The sequence below is a fragment of the Petromyzon marinus genome, assembly GCF_048934315.1.
Source record: "Petromyzon marinus isolate PM22_M1 ecotype Great Lakes invasive population chromosome 84 unlocalized genomic scaffold, UKy_Petmar_22M1.pri1.0 chr84_unloc.3, whole genome shotgun sequence".
Lineage (NCBI taxonomy): Eukaryota > Metazoa > Chordata > Hyperoartia > Petromyzontiformes > Petromyzontidae > Petromyzon > Petromyzon marinus.
In genome coordinates, this window is record NW_027422640.1 from 1,582,350 (window position 1) to 1,603,412 (window position 21,063).

The window sequence follows — 21,063 nt, forward strand, 5'->3', positions numbered from 1 at the left end:
CGTTCGAGACGGCCGCAGAAGCGCTTCTGAAAGTGCGATGCAGCGACCGCCTTTGTTCGATGGTTCGCCAAAATCCGCTGTGGGGATGTGATGTGGCCAACACCATGCACGCGGCCACCTTTGTCTCTCCCAATTGCTGATGTTTATTATAGACACTGCACCAGGTACTCTTTAGAGGGTGAGTCGACCGAGGGAAGGTTCAGGACTGGGTCACACAGACACACACACACAGAAAAAGATGCCCTATGTCAAATCCAGAGGCTTCTAAGAAAATGGAGGTGTAAGACGGACACAGCTATTACATGGATGAAGGTGTAATACAGATATTTGTGTTAAGGTGGTGCTGCTCACCTGAAAACAATAACAAAAATCCCACCACTCATTCATCTGTTTAATCTTTGATTGGAAAACGCTGGGCGAGACCTGCGACATTCGAGTGAGCTCACCTACTCGCTCACAAACACAACACTCAACCCAGTCAATCAACATGTTACACACCCTCAATATGACCCGCCTTGTCCTGGGGAAGACCTGCAACATGCTACTGAGCTCACCTCTTCACTCACCTACTCACCCACTATTGCTATGTCATCCACACACCCACACACTCGCTTATCTTAACAGACCTCAATAATTGACATTTAGCTCCTGAAGATATTGCTACATGCAATAAAACGCGAGTGTGTGAGTGATTGAGTGATTGATTGAATGTGTAAGTGAGCGTCTGGTTGCGTGAATGAGTGAGCATGTGAGTGCGTGTGTGAGTGTGTAAGGTGAACGGTAGTGTATCGGCGAATGTGCTGTGCTACAAATCTGGTGATCCGAGTTCAAATCTCGCTCACCAGTCTATGGGTCTCTGTGTAAGTCTTTACCTCTCTGTAAGTCTATGGGTCTCTGTGTAAGTCTATACCTCTCTGTAAGTCTATGCGTCTCTGTGAGTCTACAGGTCTGGTAAGTTTACTGGTCTCTGTGTGAGTCCATGGGTCTCAATGTGAGTTCATGGGTATCTGTTATCATCATCTGTGTTTGAATGAGTCGATGGCTCTGTGTGATTGACTCCAAGTCTCTCTGTTCGAGTGAGTTTATGGCTTTCTGTGCGAGTCTATGTCTACGTGACTTTACCGAAATAACCAAAGAGTAATTCCTGCAGTCACGAAAGTGCCAAATCAAGTTTGAGTCTATGTCTCTCTGTGTAAGTGAGTACAACATATCCTTGCTTAACGCGGGGGTTGCGTTGTCGAAAATTGCTGCTTAAGCTATTTTACGTCAAGCAGAAAACTTTTCTACAAGGAAAAACGGTAAAGGGGGAGACTCCGTTTTAGCACAATATAACTTTTATTATTATTTTTAATTGAGAGTACAGTACACTGTTTTCTATGTTTATTTTAAATGTGTTGTGTATATGTAGAAGATCTATATTATAATCTTTATTTATACTGGAGGAATCTAAAAAGCCCTTTTTCACAGATTTCCAGTTGGGGTGGTACAGAAAGTTACAAGAACAAACGATGCAAAAACACAATCGAAGTGAAAAGTATAGGAAAGGTAAGCAAATCACAAAAAAATAAACTATTTTTTATCTTACCTAGTAAAGCCCTCTAAGCTATTAGCTTCTATTTCAGAAGCGAACTGGCCACAAATGATAGATGAATGAAGTAGCTTATGACGTGGAAATTTATAGCAGCCAAATAATAATAAAAAATTGTGTTACATTTATCAAAATACATACAAAGGACATGAAATGGAGATATGATGAGTGAAAACTATAAGGGAGTGAGTGAGATGACACTACACACAGATGCTGGAACAAAGGCTGAGGAAGAGGATGACACGCCACGTAACACAGTGCGCACCGGTACAGCAACAGCTCCCAGCAATACAGAACAACGCTGCCAACACCCACACCACTCATAAGAGCAGTCCGTCATGTGCTACTCGAGTTATAGTGGGTGTGGTGTGCGCTAAGCGAAACACATTACATAAAAGACGAGGATGTACTGCATATAGTCCTCTACGTCAGTGAGTCTATGTCTCTCTGTGTGAGTCTGTGCGAGTGACTCTGTGGTTCTCTGTGTGGGTTAATCAATGGTTCTCTGTTTGAGAGAGTCTATGTGTCTCCATGTGAGTGAGTCTATGGCTCTGTGTCAGTGAGACTTTGGCTCTCTGTGTGAGTGCTCTCTCTGAGTGAGTCTATGGCTCTCTGTGGGAGTAAGTGGGTCTCTAAGGCCACCACCATCTTGCTCCCTGCCCAGTGCGTCCACCTGGTTGAGCTGCAGGAGTCTATTGTCCACCGCTCCAGACCGCGCAGATATCCAGACGTCCACCTCCAGCACAGACACCGGCAGATTTCTTAAACCTGGTGGTGGAAGTAAGGACACGAGAGGGGTAATAGTCAACCACCATTACCACCATCAATACCACCATTACAACCACCAAAATCACCGCTATCGTTAACACCACCATCAATATCACCACCTCCACCACAACGATCACTATCAAAATCACAATCACAATACTCTTTGGTTCTTTCGGTAAAGTCACGTAGGTAGAAAAAAATAATAGATCACGACGTTTCGATTGCAACACAAGCAACCATCATCAGGTGAAAAAATATAGCGAGAAAGCTGCTGAAACACGAAGTTATATTGGCTTGAGATAAGCTCAGCCCAAGGGTAAGTGGGTGGGGCTAGAGGTAGAATTTGCATGTAAATACAACACCACATCGTGGAAAAGGAAAGAGAGAGACAGACACCGAGAGACATCCACACACAGAGAGAGGCACACACAAAGAGACACACGAGAGACGCATATAGAGAAAAACACACCGGCAGAGAGAGACACCCACACAGGTAGATGCAGAGAGAGATAGACACAGAGAGAATTACATAATTGCCCATGAATTACTATGGTGTGACAATGCCAATTACCAATGTCAAAGGGAACATCAATGAATGGTAAATGTGGGGTAATATCCCCAGAAGAGCATGTAGACTACATTAAAAATTAAAATAATCAGGCTATATAATATCACATATGGGTTCAGTTTAAAGTTTACTCATGAAGAATAATCCTGAAATAATTATGCACCATAGATAATCTTAATGGTCAAGTTACATAAACATCACGGAATCACTTAAGCTGACCATTTAAAAAGACATTAATTCCAAGATGTTGAGCAAAGGAAATTGTTTGGAAGTTCATCTCACACCAAGTACATGTTACTATAAATCTAAATCCGCATAGTTCTCGATCAGCAAAGTGGCAAACATGTCTTACCACAAGCAAGGAGTTCGGTGTAAAGCTGTTAAGCAAATTAACCACTGCACACGGTTTTAAAGTTCTCTGCCTCAAAGACAGCACTCTACCATGTGTCACGACGCAGCTGCGCACGCCGCATGACAATAGGCGGAGTGAGTGAATCTAAGGAGACACTGACCCTGTCAAAGGGGATCCCATGTCTAGAGTATTTGTGGGTGGTGCTACACATTTCTAACGTGATTAGCCATTTAGCTGATCTATCATTTGTGGAAAGGTCGCTTCTGGAAAACAGCCACATAGCTCAGTGGGTCTCACCTGGTAAAATAAAAATAGTTTATAGAGTTCGTTCTGCCTTAACGCGTGTTTTCATAACGCCATTTGGATATAGCACGATGAATGTATTAGGGAACACGTTTTATGACAAGGATGCTAAGTGGATATAACGCGATTGAGTCAACAGAACCACGTCGCGCGAGTAGGAATGTGCGGTTGTACGGATGCCTGGGCACAGCGTCACACGAGGCATTGGGATGCTGCTGGATGCTTCCTGATGCTCCCCACGCGCCTCAGTCTTTGTTCAGCCGACACACGCATCTCACGCTGTTATCACGGACTGTGCTTTACCCTGTATTAGTCATTGTAACGAGGGAGTTTACACAACGCGGTGTTATTCAGCAACGCAACTACCGCGTTATAGAACACTGCAGTAAATATTGTCGCGGTGTGGAAGGAGCAATGAACGTCATCTTGTGGCATGGAAAGGCATCGCAGCCCTAGCGAGCAGCCAGAGACAAAGCCTGCACGCACGGCAAAGTTGTGATTGACCCGGGGACTATTAGCAAGTGACACGTATGGACTAATGGTTACTCTAAATGACGATGTTGACGTTGGTTATAACGTGCTACAAATATGGTAAACGCACATCGCATTAGCTCTGACAAATAGCGGACTTTTTTAAAGTTATCGTTTACAATGGTTAATTTGTATATCATGCCAAGTGAGTAATTTGCGTGTGGACCCTGACAGCGGCACTCAATGTCCAACTCTTGCGAATGCTCTCAGGGGATCTTTACCGTGCGCTGCGTTCACTCACTCAGCCCCAATCTCCCTGTCGTGAACTCACCACTCACCCACTCACTCACCTCACCCTTCAACTCACTCACCCTCCTCACCTATTAATTCTCCTCATTAACTCACTCACCCTGAAATCCCCCCCCCTCCATCACCCGGCACTCACCGCCTGTCCGTGACCACCTCTCCCGTGCCTACAACCACAAACACCACCACCACCTCTCCCGTGCCTACAACCACAAACACCACCACCACCTCTCCCGTGCCTACAACCACAAACACCACCACCACCACCTCTCCCGTGCCTACAACCACAAACACCACCACCACCTCTCCCGTGCCTACAACCACAAACACCACCACCACCTCTCCCGTGCCTACAAACACAAACACCACCACCACCTCTCCCGTGCCTACAACCACAAACACCACCACCACCTCTCCCGTGCCTACAACCACAAACACCACCACCACCTTCTGCTGCTGCTGCTGTCGCGGTCTCCGCGTGGCGCCGCGGGCCCAGGGGGAGGCCTCGCGGCCCAAGAGCGGCGCCACGGCTCCCCCCCTCCCGCTCCTGGCCCCTCCCCCTCCCGCTCCTGGCCCCTCCCCCTCGTCCCTCCTGGCCCCTCCCCCTCGTCCCTCCTGGCCCCTCCCCCTCGTCCCTCCTGGCCCCTCCCCCTCGTCTCTCCTGGCCCCTCCCCCTCATCCCTCCTGGCCCCTCCCCCTCGTTCCACCTGGCCCCTCCCCCTCGTCCCTGCTGGCCCCTCCCCCTCGTCCCTCCTCCTCCCGCTCGCGACGTGGAGTGATCTCGCCCCCCCACCGCCCATTGCAAGAATGGCGGGAAGCGGTCGCGGGGCCGACCGCGCGCCGCCTCTCGCGTGATTGGCTCGCTTCGCGTCACGTGGGGAAGGCGGAAGAGGAGTATGGGGGAGGAGCTGCGCGGTTAGGGGCGGGGCCGTGGAGTCACGTGGTTGGCAATGATTGACAATAAGTGGGCAGGGATGGCTGTTACGTCAAAGCGTACGTCACATCCGGTAAAGAAGTTATATAAATAACGCCCCTTCGTGACGTGCCTCACACTTGCTTCTGTCCCGCGTGCCGTCAACACGAGCTGAGCATGGCGCTGCTGATCGTTGGCGTTCTGCTCTTGGCCCTGCTTGGGATGGAGATCTTCATTTATCTTCGGTTTACGCTTTCCATCTCAGACTTTCACCGCGAGACCACGACGCTGCAAACGGAGAGGATGGGCCAGCAGAATGTAGAGCTCTGTCAGAGGAACAAGACGCCCCATCTGAAGCTACAGTATCAGCAGGAGGAGTTGATGGATAACCGAGAGACTCTCCAGAGAGAGAACAGGGGCCTGGTTCAACAGCTTAAAGAGCGCCAGTTAGAGCTGGAGTCCACGAGAGTGCCTGGCTGCGAGCGTGCGTCTCTCCGTGCGGATTTTCTCCGAGACTGCAATGCAGCACAGCGGCAAATGTCGCTGCACTGTAAAAAGGAAGGTCTCCGTAGGTCGCTGCGCATCCACCTGAGGGAGTTGAACTTCCTGAATCCACAGAGAGGGCAGGAGCAGTTTAGGCTGCGCGGGAAGCTGGCGCGTCACGAGGAAAAGTGGCACGGCGAAGTGCAGATGCGCAAAGAGTGCCGGCATCTCAGTAGACAGCTGAAAGAGCTGAAATGCGCCATTTCTCAAATTTACAAAGATGCCACCACCACCAACGCCACTGCCACCGCCGCTGCCACAGCTGCCACCACCGCCACCAAGCCCAAGAAATGAAGAGATGTATTAATTGGGTCCGAAAATGGCTGAAACGCAAGTCGACCATTTAAAAACATTGGGGCAATTTAGAAAATGACACCGCCCCAATTAAAACATTATTCACAAAGACAAACGTTCCCCGTATAGATTCAAGAGACTATTGGGGCAAGTGCTATTAGCAAGGAGCAGCACCTAAGAAGGCCTCCACAATACAATCACAAGCACAAACACAAAGGTCCCCCATGTAGCCTCAACACACTGTTGGGGAAAGTGTTGTACAATATATATTTATCTATGTTTAACTTATTTTGCATCACATGTAGTCAACCATACCAATGGGAGATGTTGTTAATGAATAGTACAACTTTTGGATTCCATTACAGAGAATCGTTAGTGAGTCGAACAATTCATAAGTCTGAATAAAATAGTGTACTGTATTTAAATTCACATACTGGAAGTGTTGTAAAATGTATTACGGTTTAACAAAAATTTTGAAGCATTGTTAAAGTCATAACACGGAATATTATACATTTGCAAATAATACTGTAATAAATACTGTATGGTAAACAAAAAATAAAGTTATGTAAATAGGACAAAAAATATGTTTTTAATGTCACTTACCTTGAGTCTGGATGTGGGACCGTTTGTCGGGAGGGGGCATAATGACTCCCCATAACTGCACACGGGAGGGTTGGGGGTGAACGCCCGCAAGCACACACACACAACAGCGACAGTCATCCCCCGAATAGCCTAACCAGAATGTTGGGGCAAGTGCTGTTAGCCAGCAGCGCCTATGAAGGCTGGAATGTCGCACGAGGGGGTGCGTGGACAGCACCACGCCCGGCTGCCTTTGTCTCGCCAGTGGTGATATTTACACACCACACCAGGCACTTATTTGAGGCTGAGTCGATCGACGGAAAGCCCAGCAACCATTAATATAATCGTTAAAGGTGTTGGTCGTGAGTGGGAATCGAACTGGGATCGGTGGGATGGTAGACAGTGTTCACCATTGCACTATCTCTCCCCACACACACACTCACAGGGGTATATGCGTCCGTGCACACACGCACAACAAGAAGACAATAATCGCCGTTTGCCCCTAAGTGGCAGTGACATCACCACAGCGCTTTTGTGCGGTGCTTGGTGCATTTTGAGGTCACTTGAAGTGTCGAAGGATGGCTGGCAGGAAGTCATGAATAGACACAGGTACCATGGGTTGACTTAAGGTGATGACGGGCAGATGCAAAAGCCGTGCTCCCCACTGTGCCAAATTTCAGTGTTTCAGTCGTATAGCACTCTGCTCATTGTTATGAGTGTCGCTCCGCTGCCCTACGTTATTGCTGGAGGGCAACTGCCTCCACCTCCCCAGTAGAGTCTTTCATGAACCTCCTCCACATAGGCCTATCGCGACACTGCTGCTACCAGTCATCAGCAAGTTCAATCAGCTCTACATCCTTCTGTACCACATCAGTCCATCTCTACTGTAGCCCATGCCGCGCCTGTTTAGCATGATCTATCCGCCCAAATTGAAGCTGCTTGGGGATGCGGTGACAGTGCATATAGACTTCATGACCCAGCCAATGGAGCCTGACTTGCCGGAAGAGCCCACTGATGAGCCTTTGTCCAGATATTTCAGGAAATTTTGGCCTCCTCACAAAGTCCAGTCTGGTTAAACCCTGGATAGATCGTAGGCAGGCTAGACCAAATGTTTCAAACCATTGCAGATAATCCTATAGAGAGAAATAAGGGAAGGCATAACTGTGGTCCAGAAGACATGAAGGTTTGTATGGAGTAACAGATCAGGTAGCTTCCATACAATGTTACACACCTGATGAAAATATAATGCCGCTCGAAGGAATCGAAGTGAGACCTCGGCTCCCAAAACAGAGTTGGTCATGAGCACACTGCCCAAGTACGGAAATATCTCCACTCTCTCCACAACTGCCTCAAAATACCTGGGGAATTGAGGGAGGGGAGCATTTTGATGATGTAAAATACCCAGGGAGGTGATTTGATTTTGTGGGGCTGATGGTAACGGCCCATATTTTAGTAGCATGTTCCGTGTTTAGATGGAGTGTCTCCAACTCCTTAGAGTGGGCAGTAATCACCAGATCATCCGCATTCATAATATGGTTTAACTATAGAGAGCCATACCATGACCGGACTCGTGCATCGATCAGCCTCCCATTATATCTATACCAGATATAAATTCTACTGGTACATCCATGGAAATCGTCTCATTACTAAGTAGTCAAAGAAAATGTTAAGTCGTGTAGGGGCCAGAGGACATCCATGTCGCACATTACTCACATATTCTATCATCCCTTAACTCCATTATATCGATTTCCCATGAGACACAGCAGTTGTTTTTCTATTGTTTATATATGCTTTTCATTACTGTAACTCTGTGTTTTTATTTAGCTTTTGTTATTTTGGTGATCCAGGTCTCTCTTGCAAATGAGAATCATCCTAGTCTCTTTAGTTCTCGCCTGTTTTAACTAAATAAATTACTACTTACTCCATTATGAACTCACTCACTTCCCTTACTTTATGACTCACATAAATACGTCCTCTCCTTCCTCATGAGTCATATATTGACCTGATAACCCAGGCAACCACCTGATCATTCACTGTGCCAACATCACTCACGCACTATTTCACAATCTCACCAATGACCTACTCATCCCATCACTCACTACCTTACTCACCATCCGCTTCCCTCATTGACCCACTGGTAAAATGGAAATACGCAGTCTAACACTCACGTGCTTAAAGAAGCTCCTTCGCAGGTTAGATTGTCTAGATGATTTATTTCACGATAACGTATTTACAACGCAAACGTACGACTCACATGAACCTTCCCTCGTACAGTACCCTGCATCTGTTTCCATCCATCAACACTGACACCACTATATCCTTTGCCATCTAAGAGAAAGGAAGTAGAGACGGTTGAGTCTGCTGGAAGAATGTACCAAGGAAACTGCTGGAAGCTGCCAGGGCGAGGCTGAGTGGGTAGAAAAGGGAGAGCGAGGCCCGCAATTGGGGCGCTAGCTCGGAGACTGAAGGACGACTGCAGGTGGATGACATCGGGGCCGACTGTTGTACATGGTGGAAACCATTAAGAAAGATTGTTCGAGATGAATGTAGTGGAAAACACTGGGGCTGCAGATAGTCATACCCTTGTGAAGCGTGTGAGTTGCACTCTCTTCTCAAAAATGGAACCTGCAAAGAAGCTTCTGGTGGCAGTGGTGGGATACAGTCTACAAGTTCAAGAAGGAAGACCCGCCGAAGAGCTCCTGCAGAGAACGAGTTATCAACCCTAAGCGCTCCAGGTTTTTCAGACTCGGCAAATGGCGGGAGTGAGAGCCGGACCCCGTTGGCAGCCAAGTTCCCGATGGAAGTGGATGCTCCGCCAAAGACCCAAGAACCAGCATCGCCGAACAAAGAAAATTGGCGGCAGCTGTTGGACAGGTTGGACCACCTTACCTCAGTGGTGGATCGACTGATAATTTCGATGATGAAGAAAAGAGAAGAGGAAGGAACTGGTAGTGCGCGGCTGAAGCCAGATCCATCTCCACCATGGACCGCAATGGCGAGGAGAAAGCGCCATAGGGCAGCAGCCATCGCTTCCCCCCGTCGAGCAGCAGGCGGGAACCAATCAAATGACTCAACCACAACTAGAAGCTGTTCAACAGACCTTGACCACCATGCATAAAAATACGGGAGGCGATTGTATTGCATTCATCAAAAGATTTGAAGCAGCTGTCAGAGTAAGCCGATTGATTGACGATGAAGTGCTACGACTGCTGCCTACGGTGTTGGATGACAGAGCACTATTGGCCTTCTTTATGATCCCGGAAAATCAACCTGCCACAACCCAACAAGGTTGTCAAGGGATGGCCGATGTTTTCTGTCCTGCGTCCAGCGCAAGGCAGCAATTTTCATCCTGGAGAAGAGGAGATAGCGAGCCACTGATGGCTTATAGAAGTACCTTGCATGCGGTTGCAGATGTGGCATTTCCAAGGATGGACATGACAACCTGAGACGTGCTAGTGGCGGAGCGGCTACAAACTCTCCTCTATCAAAGTGGCATTACATTGCCGATTTTGCCAGAGAGTGAGCAAACTTCAATGTAGTTTGCTAAATGCCTCTGGGCACACACAGATCCCAGGGCACCATGTGAAGTAGCAGCCCATGTGACAAGGGTGATGGAGAATGGAGGAGCAGGAGGACCAATGGAGCCAACAGGGACAGCAACAACAGGGACCGCCGCAATGCCCAGCATGGAGGGTGATCTGCAGGCGACCTTGGAAGAGATGGCTGTGGCCATCCAGGGGTTCAACGATTCAAGGTGTCAACTACAGCATCAGCGACCATGGCACAACCACGGAGGAATTCAGGACCATGCGGTGATGTACTGCTACCACTGCGGGAGGTCGGGCCACATCGCGAGAGGTTGCCGAGGGGAAGTCATCCCGAGACAACCAAGAAACACCCAGGCGTGTCGCCTGTACACCCAGCCAGATCACACGTGCACCTCATTTCCAAAACCCTCATCACCAACATCACTAGCACACCACTCGATCACATCGACCTGGAGTGAAACAACAGGGAAAATTCGGCCAACATCTCGGGCTAAGTGGAAAAAGTTAGTGAGATCGGTCGTAGCAGCAGCGACAGGAGCAGCATGGTGTAAACCGACCCTCCCTGACTCGCCGAGACAGGTGATGTCAATAAACACAGCAACGATAGAAAATGATGTACCACCCACAGATCATGATCTTGGGCTGATAAGGACCGAATGAATCCGATTGCAAAAACAGGATGAAATTATACAGTCATTGGCTGCACAGGCAGCTGAATGTGCTCAAACTGGTCAAAATGGGGAGCCATTCATCCCATGGCGAGGACTCCTGATGAGGTGGGACATGAAGATGCAGCGTTGTTGCCTAGTGGTGCAAAAACCCTTGCAAAAACAGTTGCTACTAGAAGTGCACGCCAAACAACAAATCCACTTGGGCCACCGAAACACATTGCTCACACTGCAGGCTCGATATTTTTGGCCAGTGATGTGAAAAGATGTACGCGAGCGGGTAATCATTGTCAGGAGTGTGCAAAAAGGAAACCTGCTCCCCATCCTATACAGCCTCCACTGCAGTCGATCGCAGTGGTGAGGGTAAACGAACTAGTAGCGTTGGATATCCTGGGTGCATTTCCTAAAACAGCAAGGATAAAATAAATATTTGCTCGAGGGGATGGAGTATTGCACACACTGGCTCGTTGCATGGCCGATACATGACCAAACGGCTGCAATAATAGCAGAAGCCTTTCTCCATGGCTATGTATTGGACAAGGGCCCCACTGAGAAACGTCTAGCAGGCCAGGGTCAGAATTTTTCTACTAACCTGTTGCGAGAGGTTTGTAATATCGTGGGCACTAAGAAAAATTTGAACGCCACCATACCACCTGCAGTGTGATGGACAAGTAGATAGGCTTAACCGCACGCTGTCCGCAATGTTGTGCCATGTTGTAAATGGTGATCAGATGGACTGGGACTTGCACATCCCAGGGGTCCTAGGGGCATATTGTAGAGTGCCACATGCATCGGCCAGGCTCTTCCCCTTCTTTTTGATGTATGGGAGAGACCCTGAGCCACCTATTGAGGACCGACTGGTGGCTTTCCCTGCTAAAGTTGTGTCGTCACCAGCCTCCCTCAGACTGCCACTAAAAAAGCTCTGTGAAGCTCGTGAAGCCGCGATAGCAGAGTCAGGCAGATCGCAAATAGCAAACAAACGGTTGCCGAAAAGAACGGAGACGCCTGTACCCTTTGAACAGGGTGATCGGGCCTGGTTACACTGTCCTGAGGTCCGGGTTAGAAAATCCGCCAAACTACACCATCCTTGGCAAAGCCCAGTGGAATTGTTAAAATCCTCTGCCCGCAAAGTGTTCGCATCCAAATGGGACGCCAGAGATGGGTGGTTAATCCGAGTCGCCCTAAACCATATAGAGAACTGACGTCACAAGGGATCGTTCAGGCTCACAAAGCCGTGTCCAGGGGCGTCGTGATGAATGCCAGGGAGGGGAGCATCCTCCTCACAGAAATACTGCCCCCGCACTCTCCTCTCAGGATCGACCGGAATGAAGATGGCCACGATGAGGGAGGCCGACGGACTAATTTAGAGAGGTGCCGAGAAGGAGTGTCACCGGGTCGAATGTGCTGCTCGACCACACCTACAGTACATATTGATGGCTTGTTGTAAATGTAGGGCTAATGATGTTGCGTATTGTTTGCCTAAGAATGTACACCTTCAATAGGGCAGCCCACGTAAGAGTTTGGTGATGATACTGAATGGTCAAGTTGGGTTGTAATGCCTTCCCCCCCTTGATTCAAGCGCCTATGTTAAGCATTAACCCAGAGGTTAAATGTGTTGTACTCCATGCCCACATCACTGAATCCCGTGTGCGATCCCATTGATTCCCACATAGAGTTCCCTATTACTGGTAGGAACGAAGTTGTAAACTGAGTGTACCAGCCTGCAATAGATGAGTGTACCAGCTTGCAATAGATTAATGCGTCCGTCCGTCCCCTTTCAATACTTTAACGAAGTGAAATCTCGTGCTATTGGGGTGTAAAAATAAAATTGCGCAAAATTCCAATGTTCCTACCAGCCCACCCTGCAGGGACCTGTTAAATTAGAGTTTTAGCCGGGACAGGTATTTTTATGGGCAGAAGAGGGTGATGTAGGGTACTGTACATGGCAAAAGTTATAGTGGTGTCAGTGGAGATGGGTGGAAACAGGTGCATGGTACCGTACGGGGAAGGTTCGAGGTAGAAGACGGTAAAGTTTGCTGGAATAATCTTAAATTAAAGCTTTCATGAATGCAGGGATTCATACTCTTTGGTGGAGACGATAGCACAGAGTGGTGTACCTTCTTTATGATTCTGATATTTCCATCCTACCTGCCTATGTCAGCTGTTATTTCCGACTCTTTATGTCTCTCTCTATGCCTCTCTCTTAGCTCTCTCATGCTTACATGTCCTTTGGATTGCACTCTCATGCCTTTGGATTCCACCACTCTTCGATATTACTTTAACATGCTAATCTCTCACATTAACATGGCCACTTTGATGCCCTCTACGAGGAGGCCGCTCTCCGTTCTTACATTTACATGCTAATTTCTCACATTAACATCACTGGCCCCGCCCACTTATTTATGGCCCTTGGGCTACACCCATTTCAAACTCTTTCAAACATTCTGCCTCAACAGCAGATCATGCTTTGCCATCTCATGACGGACGCTTGTGTTGCACCCAAAACGTCGTGATTTATTTTATTTTATACCTACGTGACGTTACCGAAAGAACCAAAGAGTATGGAAGATACCAAGTCAGCTTCATCCCCATGGTGGTGTTTAGGCGAAAGTTTATCTATGAGTATATATAGGCTGGCTAACAGGTATGAAGTTACTCCTTTGGTGGTAATATACAACAAAAACAATAATAAATGTATAACCATTGTCATGGGTGAAGTCTTCCCATACTGGATCAGTCATGGAGATTGTTTCACCATACGCCATCATGCTTCTCAACGTGGGTTGATAACGAAAAGGCTCATGGCCAGTTTGTTTGATGTTAACTATAACCGAGAATCAAACTCAAGTGGACTGATTCATAGTGCAATGCACAAACCATTGTGACACCGTTCCACTCGTATGTACAAGTTAACAGGAAATTAAAAAAAACTATGCCATGTTTTTTGTTTACTGTCAATAAAATGAGAAATTAACATTGCCACGTTGGTCAACCCGTCGTCTGAAAATTACGAGATGTACAAGTCAAAAGTCTTAGGTATAATGCAGACAAGGGTTTTGGTAGTTGGACGATTTCAGAATGGGTTGCAGATCACAATCCTAATCAAATGCCATTTTCAAGATCGTGTGCATAGGTCTGTTGTAGACAAAAACAACGGCCTGCTGATAAAGCATGTCCTGCATTCTTACATGTGTAAAGAAGCTCCTTCGCAGGTTTCATTTTCTAGATGATTTATTCCCGACGATAACATATTTACAAGGTGAGAGTACGACTCACACGTTGCACAAGGCTATGACTATCTGCAGTCCCGGTGGTTTCTAATAGAGTAGATTAATCTCGAACAGTCTTTCTTGATGGTTTCCACCATGTTGATTTCCAACAGTCGGCCCCGATGTCGTCCACCTGCAGTTGTTCTTCAGTCCCCAAGGCATCACCCCATATACCCGCACGGCCACGCCCTGGTAACTTCCAGCAGTTTTCCCCGGTAGATTTTCTCAGCAGACTCTATTGTCTTCTACTTCACTTCTCTTGGATGGCAAAGTTTATAGTGGGGGCAGTGGAGATGGGTTGAAACAGGTACAGGTTACTGTACGGGGGAAGGTTCGTGTGAGTCATACTCTTGCGTTGTAAATACGTTATCGTGAAATAAATCATCTATCAAATGGAACCTGCAAAGGAGCTTCTTTACACATGTGAGTGTAAGCCTGAGTACAATCTCACGTGTTGGTGCTGTCGAGTATTTTAATTTTACCAGTGGGTCAATGAGGGAAGGGGATGATGATTTATGTAGTGATAGAATGGGTGGGTCATTCTTGAGAGCATGAAAAAGTGCGTGAGTGAGGTTGACACAGTAAATGATCGGGTGATTGTGTGATCAGGTAAATATATGACTCATGAGGAGAGAGAGGGAGTATTTACGTGAGTCATAGATTTAAGGAAGTGGGTGAGTTCATAATGGAGTGAGTACCAGTTTATTGAGTTGAACAAGGCGAGAACTAAAGCGACCAGGATGAGTCTCATTTGCAAGAGAGACCTGGATCACCCAAATTACCAAAGCTAAATAAAACACAGAGTTACAGTAATTAAAGCAAACATACTATTTTCTTCTTTCGATAAAGCATATATAAACAATAGAAAGACAACTGCTGTCTCATGAAAAATCGACGTAATGGAGCTAAGGGATGATAGAATGTGTGAGTAATGTGTGACATGGATGTCCTCTGCCCCCTACACGACTGAACATTTTCTTTGACTACGTAGTTTGAGACGATTTCCATGGATGTACCAGTAGAATTTATCTGGTATAGATATAATGGGAGGCTGATCGATGCCTGAGCCGGTCATGGTATGGCTCTCTATTGTTAAACCATATTATGAATGCGGATGATCTGGTGATTACTGCCCACTCTAAGGAGAAGTTGGAGACACTACAGTTAAACATGAAGCATGCTACTAAAATATGGGCCGTTACCATCAGCCCCACGAAAACAAATCACCTCCCTGGGTATTTTACATCATAAAAATGCTCCCTTCCTCAATTCCTCATGTATTTGGGGCACCTGAGGAGAGAGTGGAGTGGGCAGTGTGCTGATGATCAAGTCCGTTTTGGGAGCCGAGGTCTCATTTAAAATAATTCGAGCATTATATTTTCATCAACTGCTCAACAGTGTGGAAGCTACCTGGCATGTCACTCCATAAAAATCTTCATGTCTTCTCGGCCACAGTTATACCCTTCCTTATCTCTCTCGAAAGGAACATTAAGGTTAGCTTGCCCACGATCTATTCAGGGTTTAACCAGACTGGACTTTGTAAGCTCACAGATTCCTAGAATATCTGGACAAATGCCCATCTGTGGGCTCCTCCAGCAAGCGAGGCTGCGTTGATTGTGTCATGCAGTCCGTATGCAGTCACGGCATCCCCAAGCAGCTTCAATTTGGCTGGATAGATGGTGCTAAATGGGCGTGGTACGGGGTAGAGAAGAGATGGACTGATGTGGTGCAGAAGGATGTGGAGCTGATTGGACTTATTGATGACTGGTATCAGCAGTGTCATGATCGGCTTCTGTGGAGGAGGTTCATGAAAGGTGCTGCTGGGGAAGTGGAGGCAGTTGCCCTCCAGCAACAGCATAGGGCAGAGGAGCGAGGCTCAAAACAACGAGCAGAGCGCCAAACAACTGACACAAATAAAGTTGGCACAGTGGGGAGCACGGCTGTTGCATCTGCCCATCATCTTCCTAAGTCAATCCATGGCACCTGCGTCTATTACATGACCTCCTGCCAGCCAGCCTTCGACACTTCACGTGGCCTCAAAATGCACCGAGCATGGCACAAGTGCTGTGGTGATGTCACCGCCACTTAGGGGTGAACGACGGTTGTTGCGTTGTTGTTGTGCGTGTGTGCACGGACGCATGCACGCCTGTGAGTCTCGTGTATGGAGAGATAAAGAGAGGCAGCCGGGCAGGGTGCTGGCCATTCACCCCGTGTGCCATTCAGAGCTTCATAGGCGCTTGCCCCAACATTCTGGTAAGGCTATACAGCGGATGATTGTCGCTGTTGTGTGTGTGTATGGACGTTCACCCCCCTCCCACCGCCCCCGTGTGTGCAGGGACTCATTACGCACCCTCCCGACAAGCAGACCGGCATCCGGACTAAAGGTAAGTGACAATAACAGATTTTTTTTCCATTTAAGTAACTTTATGTTTTGCTCACAATACAGTATTTATTAGAGTGTTGCATGCAAATGTACGATATTTTGTCTTATATATGACTTTGTTGATGTTCTATGGGGTATGTTTGTCTTTCTGAGTAATGTTTTAATTAGGGTGGTGTCATTTTCACAATTTCCCCAATATTTTTAAATGGCCGACTTGCGCTTCAGCAATTTTCGGAACCAATGGCTAAATCTCTTCATCTTCTTGGGCTTGGTGGTGGTGGCAGAAGTGGTGGTGGAAACGGTTGTGGTGGTGGAAGCTGTGGCAGCGGCGGTGGAAGTGGCGTCGGTGGTGGTGGCATCATTGTACATTTGAGACACGGTCCATATTAGCTCTTTCAGCTGGCTACGGAGATGCAGGTTCTCTTCTTGCAGCCTCTTTTCCCCATGCCACATGTCCTCGTGACGCACCAGCTTCCCGCGCAGCCTAAACTGTTCCTGCCCTCTCTGCGGATTCAGGAAGTTCAACTTCCTCAGGTGGGCGTGCAGCGACCTCCGGAGATCTTCGTTTTCACAGCGCAGCGACATTTGCCGCTGTGCTGCATTGCAGTCTCGGAGAAAATCCGCATGCAGAGACTTGCTCTCCCTGCAAGGCACTCTCGTGGGCTCCAGCTCCAACTGGCGCTCTTTAAGCTGTTGAACCAGGCTCCTGATCTCTCTCTGGAGAGTCTCTCGGTTCTCCATGAACTCCTCCAGCTGATGCTGTAGCTCCAGACGGAGCATCTTGCTCTTCTGACAGGGCTCCACATTCTGCAGGCCCATCCTCTCCGTAGACAGCGTCGTGGTCTCATGGTCAAAGTCTGAAATGGAAAGCGTAAAAAGAAGATATATGAAGATCCCCATCCCAAGCATGGCCAAGACCAGAACGCCAACGATCAGCAGCACCATGCTCAGTTCGAGTTGACGGCACGCGGGACATAAGCAAGTGTGAGACACGTCACGAAGGGGCGTGTTATTTATCGTGACGTCATTACCGGATGTGACGTACACTATGACGTAACAGCCACCTCTGCCCACTTATTGTCAATCATTGCCCACCACGTGACTCCACGGCCCTGCCCCTAACCACACAGCTCCTCCCCCATACTCTTCTTCCGCCTTCCCCACGTGACGCGAAGCGAGCCAATCACGCGAGAGGCGGCGCGCGGTCGGCCCCGCGTCCGCTTCCCGCCATTCTTGCAATGGGCGGCGGGGCCGCTCAGGGTGGGGCGCGGGGCGCGGGGGCGAGTTCACTCCACGTCGCGAGTCGGGAGGAGGGACGAGGGGGAGGGGCCAGGAGGGACGAGGGGGAGGGGCCAGGAGCGGGAGGGGGGGGGAGCTGAGAGCTGCGAAAGTTTGGGGTACCACTACTTGAAAAATATACTGTACCACAGAAATGAGTTTATGTTTAGTTCGATTTAGAACATCTTTCCAATGGTTGCTTAATTTGAAACCAACTTCTCGGTTGAAATTGTGTCTGTGTTTGTAGATCTGAATTGCCTCGTGAACAAATCTCTGATAAAAACCCGTGGGTTTGCAAAGAACCTTGGTATCGGAGAAAATTATATCGTGATCACCCACATGGTTGTAACAGTGATCAGCAAAGAATTCGTTTTGCTGTGTTTCAAATCTGATTTGTGCTCGCGAATTCGGTCAGAGACATGTCGCTTTGTCTCCCCGATATAGCAATCACCGCAGGTACAACTCAATTTGTAAACCCCGGGGTACTGTAAGTCAGGAATGCCATCCTTCACGGATGGGATCAGATCACGAATTTTGTGTACTGTATTGAACCGGACCTGGATCTTGTGTTTGTTTAGAATTTTGGAAATCTTTTTAGTAACGCCTGCTATATATGGTAGTGTGATGGTTTTGGCCGGAGTATCAAGTGGTTGTTTCTGTATGGAGGGAGAAACAGCTTGGCGGATGGTACGGTCAGAGTAACCATTCCTTTTGAGGGCCAGGTGTACATGTTTTAATTCACTGGTCAGGTGGTGTTGGTCCGAAATGCAATGAGCCCTATGGTATGAAGTTTTGATGAGAGAATTCTTTTGGGCTGGGTGGTGGTGGGAATCAGGTTTCAAGTAGGAATCTGTGTGGGTGGGTTTCCTGTAGACAGAATGCCCCAATGAGCCATCAGGTCTCCTCTCAAACAGAACATCTAAGAATGGTAGCTTAAATTTCGATTTAAAGTTTTCGTGACTGCAAGGATTCATCTTCTTTGGTTCTTTCGGTAAAGTCACGTAGAATGAGAATAAAATAATAAATTGATAAAATAAAATAACACAATAATATTCTCACGACGTTTCGGCCACAACACAAGCAGCCTTCATCAGGTGAAGGGGACGAGACTGTCTGGAGGACAGCGCTGGAGTGAGAAAGCCACGCTGAGATCACGACCTTTAAGCTGTGTGAGAAGAAACAAAGCGCCTGACAAAGGAATTAGCATTTAATTTAGCATTGAAATGGCTGAGTGATTAGCTTGTGACTGGTCACAGAAAAGTCTATATTAAAGTTAAAGCATACACATCCGCAAAGGCACCCCTTGACAAAGGAATTAGCATAGAATTTAGCATTGAAATAGCTAAGTTAAAGTATACACATCCGCAGAGGCACTCCTTGACAAAGGAATTAGCATAGAATTTAGCATTGAAATAGCTGAATGATTAGCTTGTAACTGGTCACAGAAATAGCTATGTTAAAGTCAGAGCATATACATTCACCGAGGCACCTAGTACAAATCAAACAGGAGAATTTAGCATTGAACTAGGCGAATTTAGCATTGAAATAACTGAGTGATTAGCTTGTGACTGGTCACAGAAATGGCTGTTGAAGTTAAGGCCTACACATCCGAGCTATTCACTGTAACTGGGTATACAATACAATATATAATGAATACTATATCATGAACCAAAAAAAATACTAAAATATAAATTACCTCAATGTTATCAATAAACTCTATATTCTCCAATCAGCTAAGCTACCAACAATAAGTCGTTATATATCACAATGCTATATGGCGAAAAATGGGTGGATTCTTACCCTCAACTTTAGCAACACGGATAGCTTAACCGTGGTTAATGGTATGGTTTACAACATGGAGTATAACAGCGCCTCGCAGCTGTCTCTCTCCCCCTCCTCTGTTCCGACCATCGATGAACTCGTCCGTCTGAACGGGACCCGTAGCTATCCGTGGTGCTAAAGTTGAGGGTAAGAATCCACCCATTTTTCGCCATATAGCATTGTGATATATAACGACTTATTGTTGGTAGCTTAGCTGATTGGAGAATATAGAGTTTATTGATAACATTGAGGTAATTTAAATTTTTGTGTTTTTTATTGGTTCAGTATATAGTATTCATTATATATTGTATACCCAGTTACTGTGAATAGCTCAGATGTGTAGGCCTTAACTTCAACATAGCCATTTCTGTGACCAGTCACAAGCTAATCACTCAGTTATATCAATGCTAAATTCGCCTAGTTATTTCAATGCTAAATTCTCCTGTTTGATTTGTACTAGGTGACTCGGTGAATGTATATGCTCTGACTTTAACATAGCTATTTCTGTGACCAGTTACAAGCTAATCACTCAGCTATTTCAATGCTAAATTCTACGCTAATTCCTTTGTCAAGGGGTGCCTTTGCGGATGTGTATGCTTTAACTTTAACATAGCCTTTTCTGTGACCAGTCACAAGCTAATCACTCAGCCATTTCAATGCTAAATTATATGTTAATTCCTTTGTCAAGGCGCTTTGTTTCTTCTCACACAGCTTAAAGATCGCGATCTCAGCGTGGCTTTCTCACTCCAGCGCTGTCCTCCAGACAGTCTCGTCCCCTTCACCTGATGAAGGCCGCTTGTATTGTGGCCGAAACGTCGTGAGAATATTATTGTGTTATTTTATTTTATCAATTTATTATTTTATTCTCATTCTACGTGACTTTACCGAAAGAACCAAAGAAAATGGTAGCTTACCATCTTTCTCCACTTCCATGGTCTTGTTCTTCTGACAGAGCTCCACATTCTGCAGGCCCATCCTCTCCGTTTGCAGCGTCGTGGTCTCGCGGTAAAAGTATGAGATGGAAAGCTTAAAACGAAGATAAATGAAGATCTCCATCCCAAGCATGGCCAACAGCGGAACGCCAACGGTCAACAGCGCCATGCTGAGCTCGTGTTGACGGCACGCGGGACGGAAGGAAGTGTGAGCACGTCACGAAGGGGCGTGTCCTATATCACCGGATGTGACGTACAGCCATCCCTGCCCACTTATTGGCAATCATTGCCCACCACGTGACTCCACGGCCCCGCCCCTTACCGCGCAGCTCCTCCCCCATACTCTTCTTCCGCCTTCCCCACGTGACGCGAAGCGAGCCAATCACGCGAGAGGCGGCGCGCGGTAGGCCCCGCGACCGCTTCCCGCCATTCTTGCAATGGGCAGCGGGGCCGCGCAGGGGGGGGGGGCGGTGGGGGCG

At 47.3% G+C, this 21,063-nt stretch overlaps 1 protein-coding gene and 1 long non-coding RNA gene across 2 annotated transcripts in view; one reads left to right on the plus strand and one right to left on the minus strand.

Moving 5' to 3' along the window:
- LOC142908446 (uncharacterized) overlaps positions 1-21,063 on the plus strand; it is a 313,842-nt gene that overhangs the window by 83,914 nt on the left and 208,865 nt on the right. The gene's annotated exons all lie outside the window — the stretch shown is intronic.
- LOC142908442 (uncharacterized) lies at positions 14,857-20,795 on the minus strand. Its single transcript, XM_076059149.1, has 2 exons — positions 20,567-20,795; positions 14,857-17,410 (listed from the first exon to the last, which is right to left on the minus strand). The coding sequence occupies exons 1-2, from the start codon at positions 20,751-20,753 to the stop codon at positions 16,755-16,757; spliced, it is 843 nt and encodes a 280-aa protein (XP_075915264.1). The 5' UTR covers positions 20,754-20,795; the 3' UTR covers positions 14,857-16,754.